Source organism: Vanacampus margaritifer, chromosome 3 (genome assembly GCF_051991255.1).
Source record: "Vanacampus margaritifer isolate UIUO_Vmar chromosome 3, RoL_Vmar_1.0, whole genome shotgun sequence".
NCBI lineage: Eukaryota > Metazoa > Chordata > Actinopteri > Syngnathiformes > Syngnathidae > Vanacampus > Vanacampus margaritifer.
This window is the reverse complement of record NC_135434.1, coordinates 19,053,379-19,074,597: the sequence shown is the minus strand read 5'-3', so window position 1 is coordinate 19,074,597 and position 21,219 is coordinate 19,053,379. Positions and strand designations below refer to the sequence as shown.

The window sequence follows — 21,219 nt, the reverse complement described above, 5'->3', positions numbered from 1 at the left end:
GGGCAATGTTTTCTCATTCGTCGTGCTGTTTTTCAAAACAAACAAAGTTGAATTACAATACCAGACAACTGCCCTTCCTAATTGCTGCTTGTTGCTCTGCAGACATTTTTTTTCTCTCATGTGGATTTGATGCTCTATCTCCTGGGACAATGTTATCAATTTTCATCACTATCTAGTGAGAAGCGTTGTCCTGCAGCTTTATGGCCCACCATGTCAATTAGGATCATACTGCGTGGTTACTGAGAAGGCCTTGAACTATGGCAAGAGTCATTAATAAACACTGAGTCAGCCCCCATCATACTAGAGCTGTCAAATCAGAGTCTTCAACTGTGAAGACAGAAGCATTCTCAAGGTGGATGCAGACAGATGACATGTCAGATGCAGTTAGATCATTTAGCACTGACCAGATCTAAAGTTGAAAGTAAGAACTTTGTTTTGGCTGCAAAGTTAAATAAGTGTTTTTGCACATGTGAGGGTTCATTCGGTTAGGAACAGTTGGGATCTTGCTGCAAACAACTGTGCCACGTGTTAACATGTAAAAATAGTCACAACATTGAACAAAGCATTTGTTCCAATTAATTCTTTAGGAGATGACAGGACTTAATTTGCTCTTATGTCTGCTTCTGGTTTTAGTCTGTCTAAAACTGCTCTCCCTTAAGGGGCGCCATGTGATTGATTCATGGTCATGAAACAGAAATTTGCATAGTCAGCAAGAACCGCACTGGGACAAAACCCAACATTAATATTCTTTTTCTTTCTTTCCCCCATTCAGTGATTTAAGTTGAAGGTCTCTAACTCTGGAAGTCTCTGTAAACTTTTCCAAGACAATATGTGGAATTCAGAAATCATTTCAGATGCACTAACGCCTAAACTTGTGTAAACATCAGAACAAATTGAAATATTCATGAGACGAATGTTGTGTTCAATAGCTACTGAGCTTCTTGGGGGCATGCAGACAGGTGCAAATCTAGGATGTTGCACTGCATACTGAGCTTTTAACTGCAAGGATTAACATTTTACAATCACAATTACCATTCAACCTTGTTTCTTTGGCAAATTTTAGAAGTCATATGTTGAAAATGTTGAAATGTGGGGGTTGACAATGTTCTTACCTCTCAAAAGTAACACCACGGACAGCGGCACAAGGATATGCAACATGTTGAGTGATGTGAGGGGAACTCACCCCAAAATAAAATCACGGCAAAATGTCTTAATTCAAAAGGGGAAAGTGTAATCGCTGCATCCTTCTTTAAAAAGAATAAAGAGAAGACGATGCAACGTGTTACAGTTAGACACAAATGCTAAACAAAACAATTCTAAAATAAACCATTATAAAATGTGCCTTGTTGGGTTGTTTGTCGTCCTCTTTGACTTGAATATGAAGAGAAGGAACTTGCACGCATTTTGGTGCCTCTTTGCATCATTTTTGGAAAATAAAAATGATTAAATGTCTTTGTGTCTAAGATCCCGGTGGTAACGTGTCCCGAAGAAGCAAAAGGTAAGAAATGTGTTGAATGGTCGTCACATCAAAGCATCACTCCTTATTTTGCGTAGTGGAAGCGTCCTGGTTGTCGTAAAGATGGTACACCAAAAAAAAAAAAAAAAGAACAGTTCAAGTCCAAACCCCATGCATAATACGCTTCCATGAAAGCTTTCATCAAGTCCGGATGAGAACTCCAGCTGCTCCCGCTGTATACGACGCAAAAACGAATAATGCAGCTTCCAACCCACTTTTGCATCAGGTGCCTCAAATATTCTAAAGTCCGACTTCACTACAACGTCGAGTGTGTGTGCAGCGTGCGTGTGTCGGCAGGTTATTGGCTCCAGCCACCAAAACGCGTCGGAAAAAGAGAAAGAAGGAAGCCAATAGCGGTAACTTGTACTGACACACATCGTGGGGGCGAGCTCTCCACAAAACAAACACACGCGCGCAAACGTCGAGTCTTCAATAGAACAATGGCGTACTTGAGCATCTCATTGAATTCAAAACAATATTGGACGCAGAAATGTCCTCTGTAATAATTTCATCATTTTGTTCATTTGCAATATGGTCAGATGACTCTGACTCTTTTCAGAGGAGATGGCAAACTTGTCCCGCCAAGTGCATGTACGTGCACTTCTTTGGAGGGTACTAGCGACCCCTTGTGATGTCAATGCTCAACTGACAATCGAGGCGTTATGGATGACAACGTCGTGGTTATCGTTCCAAAGAGGTGATGAAGATGAAAATTAGACCTCTGTGGCAGAGCAAAAGTCACTGCATTCATTTGAATACACGGTTGTTTATTTGAAAACTCATTATTAAGTTTTGTAAATTTACCAATAATTGTAGTAAATTTGTAATCTGATGAAAATGACAAATTAGTGACCGTGGTGCATGATGTTATAAAAATCCCCACATGTACTTTTGTTGGAATCATCATGGCAGGAATGGACACCATAATTAATTGGTTTCTCCTAGACAATTAAATAAATAAATAAAATGAAAAAGTACATTTTGGTTTAATACTATAATCTTCTAATTTAAATGATAATACATGATGACAAAAGCATTCATTACAGAAATATCAGATTAGATGATACACCAACAGCCTTTTTTTTCCCTCAATCACTGAATCTATTTTATTGGTTTCTCATGTGAGACTGCTCAGAAGACTACTGATCATTTAAGATTGAGAATATTACAAAATGGGTGCAACATACAGATTATTTATATCTCTAGTAATCCATTCAGCAAAATTGCACATATACCATAATGAGGATTTGGTAAATCATAAATGAACTTTACATAAATGGTATAGAAGATGGATGGATGGATGGATGGATTACTACTTTCCCCCCTTTTTTTAATTATATAAATTACAACCAGATGAGATCAGACTCTTGTGCCTGTACTTCTGACCTTACTTTTAACAAATCATTCAATTAGTTTCAGGAAAAATCAGGCATTTGCTTCTGCCAAGAAATGTGCAATTTGATGCTGGAAGCTTTCTGCAAAATGCATTAGAAGTGGGGGTTGCAAAAAGTGTTGACGGAGAGCAGTCTTCTTGCTCATTTTAGTGGTGAGCTGGTGGGCCGATATAGTCATCCAAAAGGAGTACAATCTGACACCCCAATAAATCCCATGAAACCCTGGCCATGCTGAGGTCCATTGAACAGCTGGAAAGCAAATAGAGCAACATACAGTGCCTTAGTGTCTTAGGTTACATCTTTAGCCTGCAAGTCATTAAAAATGTCTGAACTCCTTCAGTCTGTCCATATGGAAATTACATTCTGCAGGCCAAATTACCGAGGTGTTGGCTGCTGTAAAAACAAGCACATCATCCGTCCCCTGTCCAAGAAGGACCCACGCAAAGTCTTTGGGAAGAGCAACATGAAAGTATGACATCGAGTACATTGTTTCTGGCATTTAGATCGGAAGATTTCACTGAAGACTTTGATGTCCGGAAAAAGGTCTCTAGTCTGTGATGTCTTAGAAGCTATCATGCCGTGGACATCAACCCAAACAATGAAATGTCACACATGTAAGAATGCACAAAATACCTTTACATCCTTACCTGGGAAGTCTTATTTTTGTGCAAGAGCATTTTTGTGAATTTCATATCAAAAAATGACATGTGTATGTGTTTACATGTTATTGAATGAGCTTGTCACCAAACCTCTACATTACAATTTGGTACTTGGGATGGACAGCAGGCCAGCATCAGATGAGCACAGCATCAGTGAAGGGCTGTCGGAATAGAGGAGGTTGATACGGTGGAGCCAAGCCAAGGTGTGGAGGGATTTATAGGTCATTAGAAGAACTTTGAAGACTAGTGAATGTGTATGAGGGTGGAGGTGATGAGCTGCCAGGGCTTTGAGCGGGCGATAACTCTAGCAGTGGAGTTCTAGACATACTGGAGCCTCTCCAAGATCTTGCTATAGGCACCAGTACAGGACTCCGTTGCAGTAGTCTAGATGAGAAGTGATCAGTTAGTGATAGGCATAGTCATAAAATGTTTTTAAGGTGATGAAGATTTACTTGATGATGGATTTAATGGGGGATGGGAATGACTGGTTGGAATCCAGAATAATCACTAGTTTGCAGGCTTTAAAAAAAAAAAAAACAGTGGGAGATATTTCAACTCAAGTAGGCCTTATACCACCCATCAGGGAAAAGCCAAGACTATAAGGATAAATATAAGTTGTGTTGAATCAATCACACTCGATGGTGGAGTCCTTTGCCTTTACATACTTGGGCAACATCATTGACAACCAGGAGGAGATGGTTGCAGATGTCAAGGTAAGGATGGATAAGTTTTGTATTCCTCCAAATAAAAAAAATATTTTGAGCAAAAACAAAACCAGGCAACTATAAGAGTTTAAGAATCTTTAACTCCCACATAAAAACAGTTCGGTTTTAAGGAGCCTTGACATGGAGAACAACAATGGCTGAAATAAAAAATATATATATATAAATCTCCATTAACCATTGTTTAAGAAGAATCATCGACATTTAGCTTTGGATAAAACCTTCTTCAAAATCAAGCATCTATCACGAGACAAGCCCTTCCTTACCTGGAATCTCCAAGGGAGACAAAAGATGGGTTGGCCCAATAATCCTTGACAAAGGGATCCACCTTCAAGAAAGTGTGATGCATGTGGTCACGAACGAAGAAGGCTTGTGATCGAGTACTCAGAAGGTCCCTTGTCCATGGTCTATACCCCAAAAGGGTGTTAGTGATAATTAAGCAAGTTGACAGACTTCAAGTGAACTGTGCACTGAGAAGCTCTCAATAGTAATAGTAGTAGTAGTAATAGTAATCCTGAACAGTGCCTGAGTGTATTGTAGTTCACATTGCTGACTTTAGTGCAGCTGAAGTGGAATCAGTTCCAACTCAATAATGCTGTATTCACTTTCTGAGTTAGCGGTGGATAATGAGGGCTGTAGGGTACCTTTCACCTCAAGTCAACTAGTACAGATTTCAACTTCCTACCTTGACATATAGCCGTAAATTTGGATGAATGAACAGACAGAAAAAATTACTGCATGGGGTTAATCGAAGATGCCTTTTTGTAGTTGCTATGTTTCTCACCCGATGACCTTCAGTAACTCCCCGGGCCATACACTCCTCCTGTTCTTTGTATTCAGTCTAATGAATCATTCCATAAGTCTTTTGGGGTGGTATCCTTCATCCATGACCTTAACCAGCCGCAATAGCTTTTCCTCATGTCAGTGGGGGACAGAAGGCCCAGATTCATCACAACCATTTATTCTCCTCTCTTGGTCTATCTGATCTATGATAGCATTAATAATAGCTTCTGCGGAATACCCTGTCGCCCTCTGTGCCTTGCCCACCTCCAGGCCAGTGTAGATCTCCACCAGCCATTCGTAGGCCATTAAAACTGTATTTACTTATCAGCCTCCCTGGTCTGTCACTTCATTTTCAAGCCTGATGCCCAGAAGGAAGAAAGCGAGTGACCTTCCTCTGGCCTACAGTGCAGTGTGTCACAACTCAGAATCGTCTATCCTTCCATTTGCTGCCATCTTTCTGCAAGAAGCATCAAACAATAACGATGGCATCTACCATTATGTCTGTATATAAGATTGGACATTTATTTATACCAGCGATTGTGAACATCATTATAAAACATCAATTCATGAGACTGATTTAATCTGAAAGGGCACTTTTTCAGCGACAAAATTATTAATCATTTACATGCAAATTGGCATTTAACTCCATCCATCCGTCCATTTTCTGTACCACGAATCTTGTTAAGGGTCATACGACATTGGGGCCAATCCCAGCTGACTTAGGGTAAAAGGCAGTCTACATCCTGGACTTGTTGCCAGTCAATCACGAGCAGTGTTGGAACTAACGCCTTTCCATCCGTTACGTTACATAACGAAACTACTTTTTTTCTGTAACTTCTAACCTAACGCTTTACATTCTATAACAGCCCTATAATTATTGTACGAGCGTTACCCAAGTTACTTGTGTTACGTGATCGAAGTGAAAAGTACAAAAGTATCCGCTGCGTTTTGTGAGAGCGTGTGGTGGACTGTGTTCTCATACAAGCCTTGACCACATGGTTCTTGTACGTGAACACGGCACGTCCCGGAGAGGCTATTGATTGGTTAAAATACGGCAAGATGAAGCCCATTTTACGCACACACATACTCCGGTAACACGCTAACCAACACGCTGCAATGGCAAGTGCGCATGAAAGTGCATGCGAGCGGAGGTTTTTCACTGTGGAAATACAAGCACTACTTCGAATTCCTGCGGATAAAGGACGCCAGAAACAGAAAGCTAGAAAGGAAGAAATGGACAGATGGAGAGGAGAGGAAATTTGGAGAGGGGAACAGAGAGAGAAAGAAAGAGAGAGAGATGAGGAGAGAGAGATGAGGAGAGAGAGATGGGGAGAGAGAGATGGGGAGAGAGATGGGGAGAGAGATGGGGAGAGAGAGAGAGAGAGAGAGAGAGAGAGAGAGAGAGAGAGAGAGAGAGAGAGAGAGAGAGATAGAGAGAAACATTATACCATATATATATATTTGGAATATTGTGCAAGTCTTAAGACAGGTTTTTGGTTTTTCTCTTAAAAACCTCGGCAAATGCAGCAGCCTTATTGAAAAGCATCTCAGTGTACTTATTGAGGTTGAAAGTACTTTCTTATGTTCATCCATCTTTTTTATTTTATTTAAAATGGCCAGATGTGAGTTTTTTTTTTAAATAGTTTTGTGAAGCCGAAAATAGTTTGCTTTGTCAATGTTGACGATGTTTTCAGTTGATTATTATTATTTTATTCATTTCATATTGCAGTAACTTTTGTTTTGAAGGCAAGTTGATAAAAAATAAATATGCACGTTTTATTGTTCCATTTCATAGTGTTTGGAGGGAGTTGTCTTTTCTCTTACTGTAAGACAGAACAACAATATATATATATATATATATATATATATATATATATATATATATATATATATATATGGTAAAGTAATGTAACATAATTACTTTGATAATTGAATAACTCATAAAGTAATTAGTTACTTTTTAGAGAAGCAACTATAACTATAACGCTTTACTTTTAAAAAGTAATTTGAACAACACTGATCACAAGGCACATAAGGACAACCTTGAACCTTTCATTCTCACCTCCATACTGCCACTGAATGGTAATTGACCCCATGCTGGCTGCACAGAAGTCAGGTGAATGAACCGTTACACAGTGACTGGTGTTCAACTCAAGAGCCAAAATAAGCATCTGTTGACCTGCTGGATAGAAAGACATGGCGTGGCTCAGTATAGAGAGGCCGTCTCGCAACGCTGAGGTTGCGGGTTTGATCCCAGGCCAGAGTGAGTAAGTAGTAGTAGTAATAGTAGTAGTAGTAGTAGTTGTCTAATTTAGTGATTCCCAACCCCATTTGTTTGCCTTGAGAATTCATCATCGGGTGTGGTGCAGAAGCCGATGATTATTATTTATTAACTGCGAATAATGTATGTTCAGTTATAGTACATATGCCAGTGATGTAGAGTAATAAATAAGGAGAACAATTAAGTGTTATTCCACCAGATGGCAGAAAGTACATCAAACAATCTTCCCCTTATCCTAACTACGGTTGCAACTTCCAAGTGTACTGGAGCCTATTCCAGCAGATGTCAGGCGAGATGTGGCGTATACCCTGGAATGGTTATCAGGCAATCGCAGGGCACATAGAGACAAATAACCATTCACGTTCACTTTTACACCTAAGGACAATTTAGAAGCTTAAAATAACCTACATGCATGTTTTGGGAATGTCAAAATGTGCAAAATTTGCTATACAACCATGCCGCTACAGAAGGTTCTATTAGGGTACAATTAACCTGTTGATCCACCTATGGCTATTTATACAACGGCATAGGTCAAGGCACACACAAACTGAGTAGCTTTATTTGTGAGTAGTTCTACAATGAGACAAAAAACATAATCATTTCATTATATATTCTTACAATATGCCAATGTTGTCTACTGGCTATAAGATTTTTATATATATGTTTTTTTTAAATACATATTTTTATATATGTATTTTATATATTATGGTTTTGAATGTGAAAAGTCTGACCACAACATACTGTATATCTGTTTCATGTAGTGTTAGCACATTATGGTATGCACACAAAACTATATTGATTACTGTATACAAACAATTAGTGAAACATGAACTGCATCCTAGCCAATGTAGCCATCTATTTTCCTCATTTGGGTCTCTTTGAGCTGAAGCCTATCCCACCTAACTTGAAGCGAGAGGCAGGGTTCTGAATTGGTCATCATCCAATCATTTGAATGATAAACTGCCCATTTTTCCCCTCTGCACTCTACTTTTGAATTATTCTCACTGCCCAACAGAAAATAACTCATGAGAGACAGTGAAGTCTTCCTCCCAGAAACACTTATGTCTTATCAGCTTCAGCCATGGTCTACTTTGTGTCCTTAACTTCCACTGACCTTTAAAAGGGCTGATTATTTCCAGCCACAATCTTCACTCAGCAATATGCTCCCAACACAAAAGGATATTAGGCCTGGACCTGCTGGTCTGATGATTCAAAATCTGGTCATAGCACTGAATAGAACCAAACTAGAATGTTATCCCGCTCTATTATAATTTCTCTGCCTCCATCTTCACCTCACCATTGCTTTTGTAGCCACCTTTCACCCAAATGTGCAACTCTTTCAAGAGCTACTATACATGTTACCACATCTTAAAAGTACTTTGTGTTTGCAACAATTAAAGTCTCCTACTGTAGGTGCCTTTCAGGACAAATGACGTATATTTGCATTGGCAGAACACTTTGTGGTTTTGTAAATCTCAACATTGTGGGTATCCCACACTCTAAAAACAGTTGGGTCAAAAATAACCCTAATCTCATTTTACCTGTGGTAACCAAATAATCAGAGGTTGGAGTGGGTCATATCTATCACCTAAGAACAAATAACAGTGATGCCCCACTTCCTTGCACCCTGGAGAGGAAAGGTTAACCAGGTAAGTGATGGCCTTGTTTCACGAGAGGCTATTGCCAACCATTTGTGATTTTCCAACCAAGTAATTTTTATATATGTTTTATTTTTGTATTGATAGAAAAGGCTTTAATTTAATAAAGAGTCCATTTATTGTGGTCCTCCTCTGCAGTCAAGCTTATACAGAAGTTACTTTGTAGGCAAAAGATCAACAACATAATGTATTTAATTATTGAGTTTAATCCTACAAAAGAAAATAATATCTAAACTGCCATAATATTTGATTCCAATGGCCCGATACAGTACTAAGACAAATCAAATTATGATAAGCAGTGTAATGTGAATGAAACAGTGGCATAAATATGCGTTGAAGTGAAGCATACTCACAGCTACTGTGTTATACAATACAATTAAGTACTAAAATTTGGCTTTGGCTTTTCTGTTGATACGGTCATTTCCGCGTTTATTGTTGTTGTAAGATACTATACCTTCTTGTTTCTTGTAACTGATTCAAAATTCTACTGCATTTCTTCATTGGTAAAAAAAATTAATGCTCAAAAGAGCCTGCACCTCCTCATCTGCCCAGTTATTATAGTAACTAGCACACACGGGTAACGGTACAGCGATTTATGTAATGACTGCAGCTGATGAGAAAACAACACCCAGCAAGTTCAACCAACCAATCAGCGTTGGTCAGCCCAGCCCGCCCTATCAAAAGTTCCAGGTTGGCTGAGAATGATCTTACTGGCTCTGAGGTACTTAAGCCCTCGGGGAATGACTGAACCTATAGGTAATGAGGTTTAAAAAAAATAATAATAATAATAATAATTTAATATATATATATATATATATATATATATATATATATATATATATATATATATATATATATATATATAATAAAAAAAAATACAATAACAATGGGCCAACTCAACATCCCGCGGTAAATTGAAAAGTTCTTCAAAATGTTCGTATAGTGGAAAAGCCACTAAAGATGTGCAGTGTAACCTTCTGTTAGGCTACTTGTGACCACATCAGTGGAAAGATACAGATTTACCCAAGAAGGGAGAAGAGATTGATATTTCACTGGATGTCTTTGGCAGGCGTGCTCACAAAAGCTTAAAAATATATATCTGGAACTGATTCGGATAGGCGGCATGCAGATTATTCATTTAAATGCATTTATTTTTCAAAATCCCTCAAGAGGTAATTTAATTTACATGCCGATGCAAATACAAATGTCAGAGTGAAAGGAGCATGTAGAGGGTGCTCAGACCGGAACTGTTACCCTGTGGTTCCAAAGCCTTAGTCCTAATCGTAGGTGATCTATTGCATTAAATTGCATTATTAAATTTATTCAAATTCAGAAACAAATGCCCCCCCACCCCCCCTTCCCAAAAAAAAAAAAGCGCGGAGAAACAGAATGCCCTCTAAAAAAAACAATAAAAAAAACGCGGAGGAACAGAATGCCACTGAGAACTCAGAGAACTTCAGAAAACGTTTTATCACATATAGGTGCACTGCATGCAGCTGCTGTACTTATTTTCTTTCATATCCCCAGTTCAGACAGAACATTCAGCTGTAGGCCTTACAGCATTGCTGCCATCTAGAGGCTATGTATGTCTTTTTCAAGGATGCAATATGGAAAGACAAGCAATTGAACATTTAGATCATCAGTGAATTATTATTGCTATAGTCCAATATCACTAGGAGGTCATTATCAGGTGATCACAATCACTTTTATTTACTAGTCTTTGTCATGGATTATCTATCTATCTATCTATCTATCTATCTATCTATCTATCTATCTATCTATCTATCTATCTATCTATCTATCTATCTATCTATCTATCTATCTATCTATCTATCTATCTATCTATCTATCTATCTATCTATCTATCTATCTATCTATCTATCTCCAAAAGCCAGCTAGTAATTTAGATTCACTCAAGGAAGGGACTCTGGAGTTTGTGTGTGTGTGTGTGTGTGCGTGTGTGTGCGTGTGTGTGTGTGTGTGTGTGTGTGTGTGTGTCTCTCTCTCTCTCTCTCTCTCTCTCTCTCTCCTTCTCGCTCTCTCTCTCTCTCTCTCTCTCTCTCACTCTGCCGTTATGTGTCTAATGAGTAATGGTTTGCAACATAATTTTCTGAAGATGCTAATTCAATTTAGATAGTTTTTTTTCTATATATATGCGCCTTTTCTACGAAAAGTAACGCAAATGCATCATATATATATAGTATCGCATGTAAATGCAAACGCACCGCCGTAAACGCTCCCCTCGCGTTCTGTGCAATTGGATGTAGCATATAGGGGGTATATTTTAAAGTTTGTTTGTATGTTTTTACTGTCGAATTAGCGGAACTTTTATTTCAATGTTGTGTTTCTGTGGGGAACAAAACGGAACGATGAACACTTCCTGTTTTCAAAACGGCAGGCGACTGATCAAGTTGGGTACATGGTAGTGCAGTTTCAACTTCCATGACTATTATGCCAGTTTTTTAACGTGTCATTTGGACACAGCGAAAAGAAAACACCAAACGAAGTAAGATTTGACTAATACTTGATGGCCATGGAATTTTGTAACGAAAAACAAAGACATGGAAGATTGACATTAGCGTAGTTTTACCAGTGAAAGTTGAAAAGGGCGTGTATGTACAGTATGTAACCAAGATTTTATCTGCTCTGGTACTTTACACTGTAACATTCTAAATGTGTTTAGGGGGTTGCCAGATGAGTTATTGAAGAGTAAGATAGTAGTGATGCTTTTGGTTGCGATCGTACCCCCTAGAAAATACCTGTTTTGCGCAGATGTTAGATTTTGTTTGATATTTTACGCCCGACAGTCGTCGGGTTTTTTTCTCCGGGAAACGATACATACGGTACACATGTTCATAGCATGGCTTCCTAAATCATACATCTTATCAAATATAATTACACTTTATTTATACAGCGCTTTTCCTACATGAAATGCAACTGTATGTGCTTAGTGTGCCGTGAGCTTTTTCAAACCGTCAACTGTGTGCTCAATAAAGGTTGTGGAACATTGCCTTAGGAGCCATGCCTTACCTCCACGGCTTTCGAAGGATCATATATGAGTATCAGCCATTGGTGGATGCTGTCATGAGTGTGGTCGGGCTGGAAGAAGGAGACGGTAGTCACAAGGGCAGGTATGTAGGCCTTGAAAAAAACAATTCTCAAGTGTTTCTTGTCAGAACAGAATTAAGAACAAGGCACAGACAGCACCTCCACTGTTAAAATGTGCTGCATTTTTTTTCCAGTCCAGAAGTGAAGCGACATCTGTGCAGTTCTTTAGCGGAGCTTTTGGAGCGAGAGTCCCAATCCGAAGTGTTCATGGAAGGGATTAGCTATGCTCTGTTTAAAGTGGCTGAGCAGGGACAAGTGGAGGCTGCTGAAGTCCTTCTACGGTACAGAGCAGATCTTAATTTTGAGGGTAAGTCTATGCGGTATATTACTACCCATTCAGTGTTTTGTTTACAATACAATAACAAGTAACATGCCGATACCATTAATTCTGACGCTAATATAGGACTTTGGATGCAGCATCCTGTGTCTTGCTCATGCACGACATTCACTGATGTGTGACATGTTCACTGCATGCCAAGCTAAAATATCCCATTGGCCCTTGAATGGTCTGAACCAATGGAAGGACAGCATGTTGAGAAAAAAAAATGTAGATCTCGGTATGGTATCGGCATTGGCCGATACTGCAAAGCTGCGTATCAGAATCGTATCGGGGGCCAAAAAACTTTATCGGAACAACACTAAAAAATTTCCGACCGAAGAAGATGAGTTATGTACGGTCATTTAAAGTGTAATGTTTTTTTTCTTCAATTTCGCAGACCCAGTGTCGTTTTACAACCCACTGCATATAGCAGTTCTGAGAAACAAACCAAACATGATGAAATTGCTCATCGAGCACAAAGCTGACATGGAAAAAAGAGACAGGGTAAGTCAAATGATAAGACTTTCGGGTTTACATACAGTAGCTATTGAAATCTAATACCAGAGCTGTATAAAATGTTTTGTTAATTATCACAATTTTGGTTTGTGGAGGTCTACAACTGCCCTGCAACATACTGAGGGGTGTATCTAATATTGAGTTTACAGTATTTGGTATATGGCAGCACAGAGGTGCATGTCATCTACCTCTCAAAGTCTGTGGAGTTGCCAGTTCTTGCAGTGCTTTTGTGGGTTTTGCAAAAGAACTCCGGCATTGTGCAACATTCTAAAAGCCTGCATGTCAAGTAATTGAAGACATCCCCCTGACAGTAGGTATAATGAAACCTCTAAATTGCACACAGGGTGTGAATATGAATATTAATGTTTGTCTTATGACCTGGTGTTGACTGTGACATGTACTGGGTGCACCTCAACTCTCCCTGTGATAGGATAGGAGTCACCTGTGATAGGTTCCATCTCACTCTCTACCTTAATGAGGACTGTTGGTGTATAGAAAATTAATGGATGGTTATTTTTTATTTATGCATTATTGACAAAACTCATGTGTTGGATCAATCCTTGTGTCAGTGCACCTTATTTTGTGACCAAGTATGTATACTGTATTATATTTTATGTTGTTTGTAATTCATTAATTTTGCCCTAAAAATAATCTTTAATTGATCGCCCATTAGATTCATGAGAGCAGCCCCTTGGATCTTGCCAGTGAGGACTCGGACCGTTTACCCTGCCTGCTTGCATTGCTTGATCTGGGTGCCAATGTGAATGCAAGAGATAAACGAGGTACATTCACGCTAACCTCCTAATTACATGAGAACAGTATTTAATTTTTTTTGTGCATTTGCATTTCTGAAATGTTTTGGGTAGACACTAGACACGTTATCATAATGTTTCCCATTTATACAAAGCCACACACAATTGAATATACTGTAACTTGCAAAGTGTACCACAAGTGAACCAACTGCTACTCCTCCCATTTGTACCCGCACACATATTTTTGATAGTCTTCTCACTTTATTTCCACTTTGTGGGAACTCTATCAACCGTATAATCTTGGTAACACATGTACAAAAACAGTCCTGGGAATGATAAAGCCAATATTTTCCAAACAAACACTTTGAGTCCTGTTTTGAACACATTTTATTCACAAAAACATCCTTGTGTTAAAGGGGAGCACCATTGTTATTTATAAACAGTGTTGTGGAAACAGGTTTTAATAGTTATAGATTGATTTAGTTTACAAGTGATTGTTTTGACGTTGTCTTTGAAGGAAAAACCCCTTTGCTTCATGCCTTGGCAAGCAGCGATGGCTTAACTGTGAACAACACAGAGAGCATCCGGCTTCTCCTACAGAGAGGTATGGACCACACATTGCTATTATCGCTTGACCTTTTTTTTCATTCACTTAAAAACATCAACCCTTATGATACATACAGAAGACTTGGCAAAAGTTGCTTTCCTCTATGCGTGCTTTGGGAGATGAAAAATTACAGGATTATCATTTGTCTAAAATAGGTAAGGTACTGTATGTATGGACATGCTTGTTCAACCAAAATAGAACAGAGACAATTTTGTATTCCAACAATGTAAATAAATAGCAGGGTGTAAGTACACTCAAATTAATCCTGCATATTATAATTTCAGTTTTCTAAACTGTACCCACAGTTTGCTAATCTGTACCCACAGTTTAGCACGCCAATAAGAAACGAAGAAGAAACTGTATCGTCTCATGACATCGTGTTGGAAAGGATACTGTTATTAGCTCTCTGTGCAAAAATTGCCATAAAATGAATAAAAGAAGAAATACAAGGTGATTCTTTGAGTATACCACACCGACCAAAACCCTGCGGCAGCCATCACTGTCAATTTGTGACATTTGTTTTAGCTCGCGCAACAAATATGCTAACATGTCACGTGTAGTGCACACGAGCCGTGAATGCCTCCAATACAGTACAGGCAGTCCGCGAGTTACGTCGTACGTGACCTACGTCGTTTCGACTTTATGGCGCCCGTGCCTCGTCCGTAGCACCTTCTTTTTTGTTAATTTCCCACTGTAATCACCCCATTTTAAAGTTGTGTTGTTGTTACCTCCAGCAACGGACGTCCATCGAGCAGGTCTGCTCACCATCAGGCACGTCACATTTCCGTGTTTTAAGTTTGAAGGAGCTCTGCTGTCCATCAGCAAAGAATGCCGGCGCGGAAACACAAAATATTAGTACCGGCTCTTCCGGGTCACTCAAATGTTTTTTAAGATTACTGTACAAAGTATTGTGATGTAAATATAGACTTTAAATTCCGATTTAAGTCGAAATTTGGATTACAGCGCCAACGTAGGAACGAAACTTGGACGTAACTCGAGAACTCCCTCTTTCTTAGATCTGCAAACCTATACAGTATAACTTAAATAAGCAGCGACGCTGAAGTTGGCTCTACCGTTGCGCTCCTTTCTAATCGCCCAGTGTTTTCCAACCCTGGTCGTCGGGACCCACTATCCAGCCTGTTTTCCATGTCTCCCAATTCTAGTGCAGGTGAGGATCGTTATCTGGTTTCTCCAGAGCTTGCTGTTGAGCTGTCATTGGAATCAGCTGTGTGTCAAATAGGGAGACATGGAAAACAGGCTGTATAGTAGGCCCCGAGGACCAGGGTTGAGAAACACTGTATTAGCCTTTATTATAAAACCTAAACCACAGTTTCATTTTGTGGCCTGAAGATGGCAGTGTTTTCACAGTTTTGCATTAGTGAAGACACTGGTTTCCTCGTTGCCTACAGTTTTAGAGAACAACTGCTCTAACTGTTTTAACACTCTAACTGCTCTGACAGTTTTAAAGAACAACTGCTTTAACTGTTCTCATTTCCACAAAATCAAAATGGCATGGAGTTTCTCGCCTGTTTCACACTCCACACTACCCCAGTTTTCAAATATATCAAACTTTTATATATATATAGTTGAGTGTTCTTCTTCGTTTCTTATTGACGTTCTAAACTGTGGGTACAGATTAGCAAAAAAATCATACCCGGCAGGGCACCAGTGGGGCTGTACTGTACACATAAAAGGAAGTATACATGATTTTCCACAAAAACGGAGTCCCACGGCAAAAAACAAAAAAAAAAATACATTATTTTTCGTAATAAATCTGCAAATAGGTGAATCCACAAGTGTCAAACCGCTTGTGTGTGACAGTCCACTGTAGCAGCTTGACTTGTACTGAGTTATTTTCTTCACTAGGTGTGCAGAGACGAGGGCTGTAACATCATATGCTCACAATAATACTGGTCTATTTTATTTTTGTATGAATACCAAAATGAGACCTACATTGCTAGAGGAAGTTACCATAATTTCTCGAGAAACAACATTTTACTGCTAAAAAAAATCATCCAAAGTCGAGAGATAGTAATATAAACAAGTACACCAAAGTGTATTACATTGTATTATAGATTTTTACCAATACCTATTTTTATTGTGAAAAAGGTATATTTTCATGTGGGTTTGACATCATTCCCCCACAGAACGAAGGACTGATTACTGCATATAGGTGTAAAACGCCGGTCCTCGAGGGCCACAATCCTGCATGTTTTAGGTTTCCCTCCTCAAACACCCCTGATCCATCAGCAAGCTCTGCATACACCTGATATTGATCCTGATTATTTGATTCAGCTGTGTTTGGGGAGGGAAACCTCTAAAACAGAGGTGGGCAATCTCGGCCCTAGAGGGCCGAAGTCCTGCAGGTTTTGGGGGTTTCTCACTTCCAACACAAGCTGATTCCAATCAACAGGATCGTTATCAGGCTTATGCAGAGCTTGCTGATGAGCTCATCATATATCAGCTGTGTTGGAGAAGGGCAACATGCAAAACATGCAAGACTCCAGCCCTCGATGACCACCTCTGCTCTAAAACATGTCGGACTGCGGCCCTCAAGGACCTGATTTTGGCACCTTGTGTATTCCATGCGCAACGCTCTGTCATCTTTGAAAACACTCGGTGTGTAGTCGGGACTTTTTTTTCTGCTCTGAGGAAGGCTCGAGTGTTGACCAAACTGTTAGTAAGGTAAGAGAACCTCTCTTTACACAAGAAATACTTGCCTCAACACAATTCTCAATCTATCGAATTACTGTGTGGATAATAGTTAAAATTTTGAGCATGCAAATAAGAGAGGGTTTAAAACACGAGTACAAAAAAAAAAATCTGATTTTGAAGGGTGATTTTTTTAGGGTGCATGTTATTCTCGAAAAATTATGGTAGCACCACACCATGTAAGCCTAGTCCAGATGTAATATTTTTAAAATATTTAATATATTTTTACTTAAGTGCTTTTTAATTGTTTTTATTCTTACTTTTTTGTTAATTGATAATGTATTCTCAGTTGGGTTGTTGCTGGAGAATTTGGCTTTGCAAACAAAACAAAAGTCAGAGTCAAGCTGTTTCTCAAAACTTGAGTTCAAGAATGTGCACCTTCTGCTCAGGTGCTGACGTCAAAGCTGTTACTGAAGATGGCGAAACAGTTGCGTCCTCGTTGGTGTTTCTGGTCAAGGAGGCGCTAGACGCCAACGCCGAGGATGCTGCCGAAATGGGGAAATTCTGCCTGAAAACCACGCAGTTACTGCTGGCCCATGGTGTGGACCCCAGCTTTGATACCAATGACAGCGAGTCCTCCCTGACCCAAACAAGCCTGGAGCACTTTGACCTTCTCTTCCCCTTGGCTGTGCTGGTAATCCAGAGCGGAGCCTCTTTGTTTTGTGCCCACAGTGACTCCTGCTGGCAAGCTTCCACAATTATTTTCCAGCGGCTTCAGGCAGCCCTGCGGCAGTGCTCAGATCCAAATGATGCCTCTGAGCTCCTTGAGCAAGCTGAGTTGTTGCTGGACCTAGCGAGGGTGAACTACCCCACAGTGAGTCTGTATTCCAGGCTGGGTCCTCTTACGTTTGGGCAAGATCTTCACCCATATGCTCAAGCTCTACAAGATCTTTACAGCCGGGTGGTCATGCGTGATACTTCCCCTGCTGCTCTCAAGTGCCTTTGTAGGGCGTTTATTAGGGGCCACCTCAAGCCCTGGCCGCTAGAAGAGAGAATCAATGCTTTGCCATTACCAGACAGGCTGAAAGGATTCCTTCTACCCGAGCGCACATATGAGCCAAAGCCCGGTTGGGACCGTTTTAAACCCCAGCAAAGCCAACGCTGATCATCTGCTGTGCCACAATTTTGTTGAAATACATTATGTATTGCGCATCATCTACAACAGAAAAGCTTCAAAACATTGATGCACGTGGCTCCAATCTTATCATCTGTGTTTTTTTATCTTAACTTTTCAGTTGTGATTGTTGCAAGACTCATAAGATAAATTTATTGTAGCATCGCATTTGTGACTAGATAAACTAACTATTCATAGCGTCTCTGGTGTGTGAGGCCGTCCGGTGTGCTGCAATTATTTGCAAATGTCACCAGATGGCACTATTTCTCTATGGGGTTTTTACACTGCAGCCTGTTAAAGTAGTTCTAACACAATTGTATAGACCTACCTCCTCAGTGATTGTGATGTGAAATTAGTTTTCTTCCCACTTGAATTGAAGTTTGACTAATAAAAAGTCACAGACTGGTGAGGAAGCATTTCTGTTGCTACACAAAAATCATTTAGCAAAGTATTTTCAAAATGAGGTGGTGAAAAGGCAACATAACTACCTCCAATGGCTCTGGAAACCGGAGTGAGTATGTTTCATTCCAACATAAGCTGCCTAGTTAACTAAACACTAGTTAGCCATAGGGTAAAGTGTTCAAATTCGACTGCAAAGGTGCAGCAAGAGTGACTCATACAAAGATGCTTGTACTTTGGTTGGCTTTACGGTGACCATGTAGCTGCAGTGGCTCCTGGCGTGGAAAGTTTGACCAAGCATTCTTAATGCTCATGTTTAAATTTGGATGGATTTAGGGATGATTTCTTTCCTCCAATTTAGGTTCTCCTCGTTTGTCTCTGCTTTGACAACGGCACATAATAGAATCAGAGTAGGCTTGTGCATAGGTTCCATACGCTATATGTTGCTTGCATCCATGTGTGTGACAAGCAAACTAAATAGGACATTGTGTTACACAACTAACCCCTTCCTGACATTGCTGAGGCTGGAGTGGCTCCAAGGCTTGCAGGCGCTCCAGCTCCTCTTGGTTATCTAGGTCACAGCCTCTGAGGAGAAGTGCCTCAGCAGCAGCAGCGGCAGCAGCAGCGGCGGCAGCAGCCCTGCATGACACACGCTTCACTCTCCTGTCTGCCTCAATCTCCCCGCATACTCTTGACAAAACCTCAACACCGGCCCTGGCCGAATGAGAGGAAGGGAGGGGGGGGGGGGGTGGTTGCAGGAAGCACAATCTTTTAAAGATACAGAGATGACATATGTGGCTCACGCATGGAAATAGCAAAGCTGGCTAACATTTTGCGCAATATCACGCTGTAGAATCATAATCCACACAATCAACAGTCACATATGGTTTTTAAAACAAGATGAAGCAGCCTCCTTACACAGTCTCCACCGACAGCTTGAGGAAGGTGATAGAATCGAGGTAGCCCCCCGCCCCACCCTGCTAAATCTGTACTCTCCATCCAGCATTTATTGGAAAACAGTGCGGGTAAAGCTTGGTACTGAAATTAGTTATTGATCTATTCTCTCCCTGAAGCCCATGGGTCTTTCCACCACACCTGCTTGTTCTCTCACAGCCTTTTCTTACACTGCAGCCCATAACGTACAACCTTTTGATTCAAGCCCCTGCATGTTTACTACCGCTTTTATTTTCTCAAATTATAGTCTTCACAGACAGACTTCTCTCCACGATTAGATCCCAATTTAAGAAAAAGAAGAAGAAAAGAATGACTTAGTGTTGAATTTAAAAAGTTAATGTGCAAAAAGACTTCTGCCCGGGGAGAGGGAGATCTTTTATACTTTTTTGCTCTTTCATGTACACTTAAAAAAAAGGTGAACTGATTCATTTTCTGAAACTATGGCTGACCACAAGTTCCCCACAAAAATATTAACCTCAGTTTTCCTGTGGGATTGAATATGTGATATTGATATTCACAACACTCAAACTGCTATCAATAATTCTGCACTGCACTGCACTGCACTGCTTCATGCCAGAGGTATTTGGGATCATTATACTTGATCAGAAGACTTAAATTTACCAGGATTCTTTAGAATAAGGTAAAATTGTGTTTACGCAACACTGACAACAAGATCAGGCGTCTGACTCATTTTCAAAATGTAAAAAACAAAAACCTGACTGACTATGGAAAATATTCTTCATTCATCACTATCTCCATTTTGCCGTGTGTCGTTTTTAGACAGATTATACTCATTCAATAAATAAATAAAACTTTCTCTCCAAAGTGGGCAAAGAATGACTAAATTGTATACTTATATGGACTGAAATAAAAACATTCTTGACAGCAAATGAAACTTGTGGTGTAACTTATTGTAATTTATTAGGAAATAATAAATAGCTTTGTCAACAAATAAAATCCAAATTTACCATACAGACAATAAGTTCGGCTCTTGGTGAAATTTTAGAATGGACCTAATATCCAATATAACGTTAACAGATGAGTTGAATTGGACATTCTCTTAACTTTTGAATGTCCAACTGTTCAATGTTTCAGTACTTTTTCACAACTTGCAACAAAGAACTGATTCTTGGCTGGTTGGCGGCTGATTAATAAAAGGCTACAACAACAAACACAAATCCACTATGTATTTTTATGTTCCTATACTAGCAGCGCAAAGACCATAACAAGGGTAACAACAACACTTTTATATGGTGAGGTCACTAGCTTATGAATGATATAGGAAACACAAAAACTGGGGTATTTTGTAGATATAACAATAAATGTGAAGCAACATTTTTATCTAGCTATACTAGCAGCGCCCTCCTTAAATGGGCTAAGTTGGATAGATTTAAGGAGGGCGCCGCCAACATAACAAGGCACCACAGAACAAATATAAAGTCCATGAGTAACTCACTCACCATAACGCTAAATTAAAAGCCGTTCGCTGCAGAGCCCAACACACGTGGGAATCACCTGTAGCTGGAAGTCCATGCACCTTTCTTTCTCTTCTTCTTTCTCTTCAGTTTCTCCTGGAGACTAGTTGGGTTGCCACGGCGTTGCGATAAATTCAAAGATTTTTTGGGGGAGACCTTTTTGAAGACTTTTTCAAGTTTCCAGCAGGTCGCTGAGACATCTTGGAGATAACGAGACTGGGGAGAAGTCTCCGATCCCAGCCAGTGAGAT

General features: G+C 39.8%; 2 protein-coding genes across 3 annotated transcripts in view; one reads left to right on the top strand and one right to left on the bottom strand.

Moving 5' to 3' along the window:
• LOC144049361 (transmembrane protein 132C) overlaps window positions 1–1,899 on the bottom strand; it is a 134,413-nt gene extending 132,514 nt beyond the window's left edge. The window contains exon 1 of the mRNA XM_077562228.1: window positions 1,113–1,899. Coding sequence (XP_077418354.1) covers window positions 1,113–1,158 — 46 coding nt within the window. The 5' untranslated portion in view covers window positions 1,159–1,899. The remainder of the gene's footprint in view (window positions 1–1,112) is intronic.
• Window positions 1,900–11,383: 9,484 nt separating this feature from the next.
• Window positions 11,384–18,550, top strand: asb6 (ankyrin repeat and SOCS box containing 6). 2 transcript variants are annotated; one of them, XM_077562474.1, is made up of 7 exons: window positions 11,384–11,519; window positions 12,010–12,144; window positions 12,256–12,428; window positions 12,838–12,944; window positions 13,630–13,738; window positions 14,226–14,312; window positions 17,417–18,550. In XM_077562474.1, the coding sequence occupies exons 2-7, from the start codon at window positions 12,035–12,037 to the stop codon at window positions 18,130–18,132; spliced, it is 1,302 nt and encodes a 433-aa protein (XP_077418600.1). In that variant the 5' UTR covers window positions 11,384–11,519; window positions 12,010–12,034; the 3' UTR covers window positions 18,133–18,550. The 2 variants fall into 2 exon arrangements, with proteins under 2 accessions (XP_077418600.1, XP_077418601.1); XM_077562475.1 differs by having other exon boundaries at window positions 11,399–11,519; window positions 12,030–12,144.
• Window positions 18,551–21,219: the final 2,669 nt, after the last annotated feature.